Genomic DNA, 2,559 nt, shown 5'->3' with positions numbered 1-2,559 from the left:
ATTTGTACTCTAAATTTACTTTCGAACAAAAAGCACACTTTGTTTTGTTTTCTTATTTATGTGCTTACATTCATACTTTAAAAGTAGTTTGTCTTTGGTTTCATTGCTTTATTTTGCCTTGTTGACTTTATATTTTCACATATTTGAATACATTTGAAGGATTTTAGTTACGAGTTAAATATTATTGACTTGATCATTACTATACAAATCCACCTATGATCAAGTTAATTTTGTCTGGGCCACTGGATGGCTGGGGCTCTCTTCCCACACAGGTCCCCCGAGGCTTCTACTGTGGGATCCTTCGAGCTTTTCTCGGGTCCCTTGGGAAGGATGTGGGAAGCCTGACTCTCATTCACAGGTGTGAGAATGCATCTGCTCTCCCTGCTGCTTCTCTAGTCTGGCAAGGGGTGATGTTGGATCAGCTGCAGTGAAGCTGATCCTGTGTAGTTCAGGGCTCCAGACCTGAGAGGTCATAGTGGGTCAGCTGAGGCAAACTAGGAACCGAGACTACTGGGTCCCTGCTGAGCCCCCTCTCCAATGCAACTTCACTAAACAGACTCTAGGCAGTTCCCTGATCAGCAGGGAGACCCGCCATGGTGCTACTCCCACCCCCTCCCAGCTTGAGTTGCCGTGTCTGTGCGGAATGTGCGGGGCCCTGGGGCTCTCTCCTTTACCCCTTGTCCATGTGTAGGGGTCTTCCCCAGGTACCTTCCCATCTTGGCGGGTGGAACTCCCCATTCCCGTCTCCTTTGCTCTGAGTGTCTCCCATTGGTTCTCTAATCGCCTACAATGCTCTCTGTAACAAAGTCCATCTGTAGGTGAGCATCTACTTGCAGTTTTCAATCCTCTCCCAGAGAGCGCATGTGCAGGCTACTTCTAGTCCACCATCTTGGCCCCCTTTCCATGTAAATATAGTTTATATTAGTCATGTTATTGGAAAAGCAAATGTTTGGTCCCCTTGAGTAAATTGCAGAAAAACAACTAACCAAACAACCATCCTTGTGAATCAATTTTTATGTAGGTATTCTGAAGTTTAAATGGTCTGTCATAAAAAAGAATTATTTTTATAATAAGAATAAAAGTTATGTAACATGATTTGAGTGTTATTATACTTAAGAGTTTACTAAGCTTGAAATCTTAAAATCATCTGTGTGGACTATAACTTTCTTAACCTGATATTTGTAGGAACTAATATATTTAATTGTCTTTGGGAAATGTACTGAGTAAAATTTATGTAGAATTAATAATTTACAAAGAGTATAATAATTTCCTCTTCTTCATAGATATAAATGCATGTTCCAAATTGGTTATTATTGGTACATTTACATATTATTTATAAATATATTTTGCAGATTTATGATGGAAAAGATAAAACGACTCATCTACTAGGTGCTTTTACCGGTGCATCTATGCGAGGACTGACACTTAGTAGTACTTCAAATCAGCTCTGGCTAGAATTTAATTCCGATTCTGAAGGGACAGATGAAGGCTTTCAACTTGTCTATACCAGTAAGTATTTTGGAAGAATAAAATGGTAAAACACTGATACTGAACGTCTATTAAATGATTACAATACACCAGATGAAGCAATATCCAACATTTTTATAATCAATGTGCAGTTTATAACTCCCTACTATATATATAATTTTATTTCACCCTAACAACAACTCACATAAGTTACAGGTATTCTGTAAAATGCTATTGCCATTTTACAATTGAAACAACTAAGGTACAAAGAGGTTAAGTAATCTGTGACTTTGGGCTTTTTTATTTACATATTTTTTAAATAGCGGGATTCTCTCCATCCAATATTATGAAATACAATTAAGATTTTTGTGAAATGGAAATTCATTGTTTGGGCTCCCATCTGTAATTGCAAAATGCACACAGTTCCTATTCAGTGATTATCGTTGGTCAGTCATTAATGATAACTGGACGGTTTCAGGTAATTTCACACTAAAAAGTAGCTAAAGCTTTCAGTTTGTTGTGCTTTCATATGAATAAATTCAAAGAGACCTATTTTATTATACTAAAGCCAGATATTTTGACAATTAAATAAATAGAAGTTTACATAATGAGAACCATAGTTATGTGGGTTACATCAATTATTATATGAATTAAATGAATTTATTTTATCAGTACCATAATATAAGAATAATATAACAGACTAATTACATCAAGGAACAATAAATTGTATTCAAATGATATATTTATTGAGTTTCTACTCTGTTTAAGACACTGTACTAGGAATGTAAAGTGCTCATAAGACAGGTGTTACTGGCTGTGTTTAGTAAATTTATAATGTATCAGATCAAATTATTTCTTGGAAGTTCAGAGTACTCATTAATACTGTATAACAAAATAAGTTAAGTAGCAATATTCAGAAATGTTTACTGCTAGAATATCTGAGAACATCTACTGACCCATATAAATTTTCTCAAGAAGTCAGATGAATGGAAACTATTATAGAAACTAGGAAGTTAAAAAAATTATTGATTCAAAAGTCATTTCATGGGATCTTAAAGGGAATTTGAATCAAGTTATCAATTGTGAAGACAT

The 2,559-nt window shown here is 35.4% G+C and overlaps 1 protein-coding gene across 1 annotated transcript in view; it reads left to right on the top strand.

Annotated features, from left to right (window-relative positions):
- LOC105819659 (CUB and sushi domain-containing protein 3) overlaps positions 1-2,559 on the top strand; it is a gene marked incomplete at both ends in the record, with an annotated part of 761,280 nt that overhangs the window by 528,642 nt on the left and 230,079 nt on the right. The window contains one exon of the mRNA XM_012655960.1: positions 1,353-1,509. Coding sequence (XP_012511414.1) covers positions 1,353-1,509 — 157 coding nt within the window. The remainder of the gene's footprint in view (positions 1-1,352; positions 1,510-2,559) is intronic.

This window comes from Propithecus coquereli, unplaced genomic scaffold, assembly GCF_000956105.1.
Source record: "Propithecus coquereli isolate 6110/MARCELLA unplaced genomic scaffold, Pcoq_1.0 Scaffold494, whole genome shotgun sequence".
NCBI lineage: Eukaryota > Metazoa > Chordata > Mammalia > Primates > Indriidae > Propithecus > Propithecus coquereli.
The sequence above is the reverse complement of the archived record's forward strand: the minus strand, read 5'-3'. Positions and strand labels throughout refer to the sequence as shown.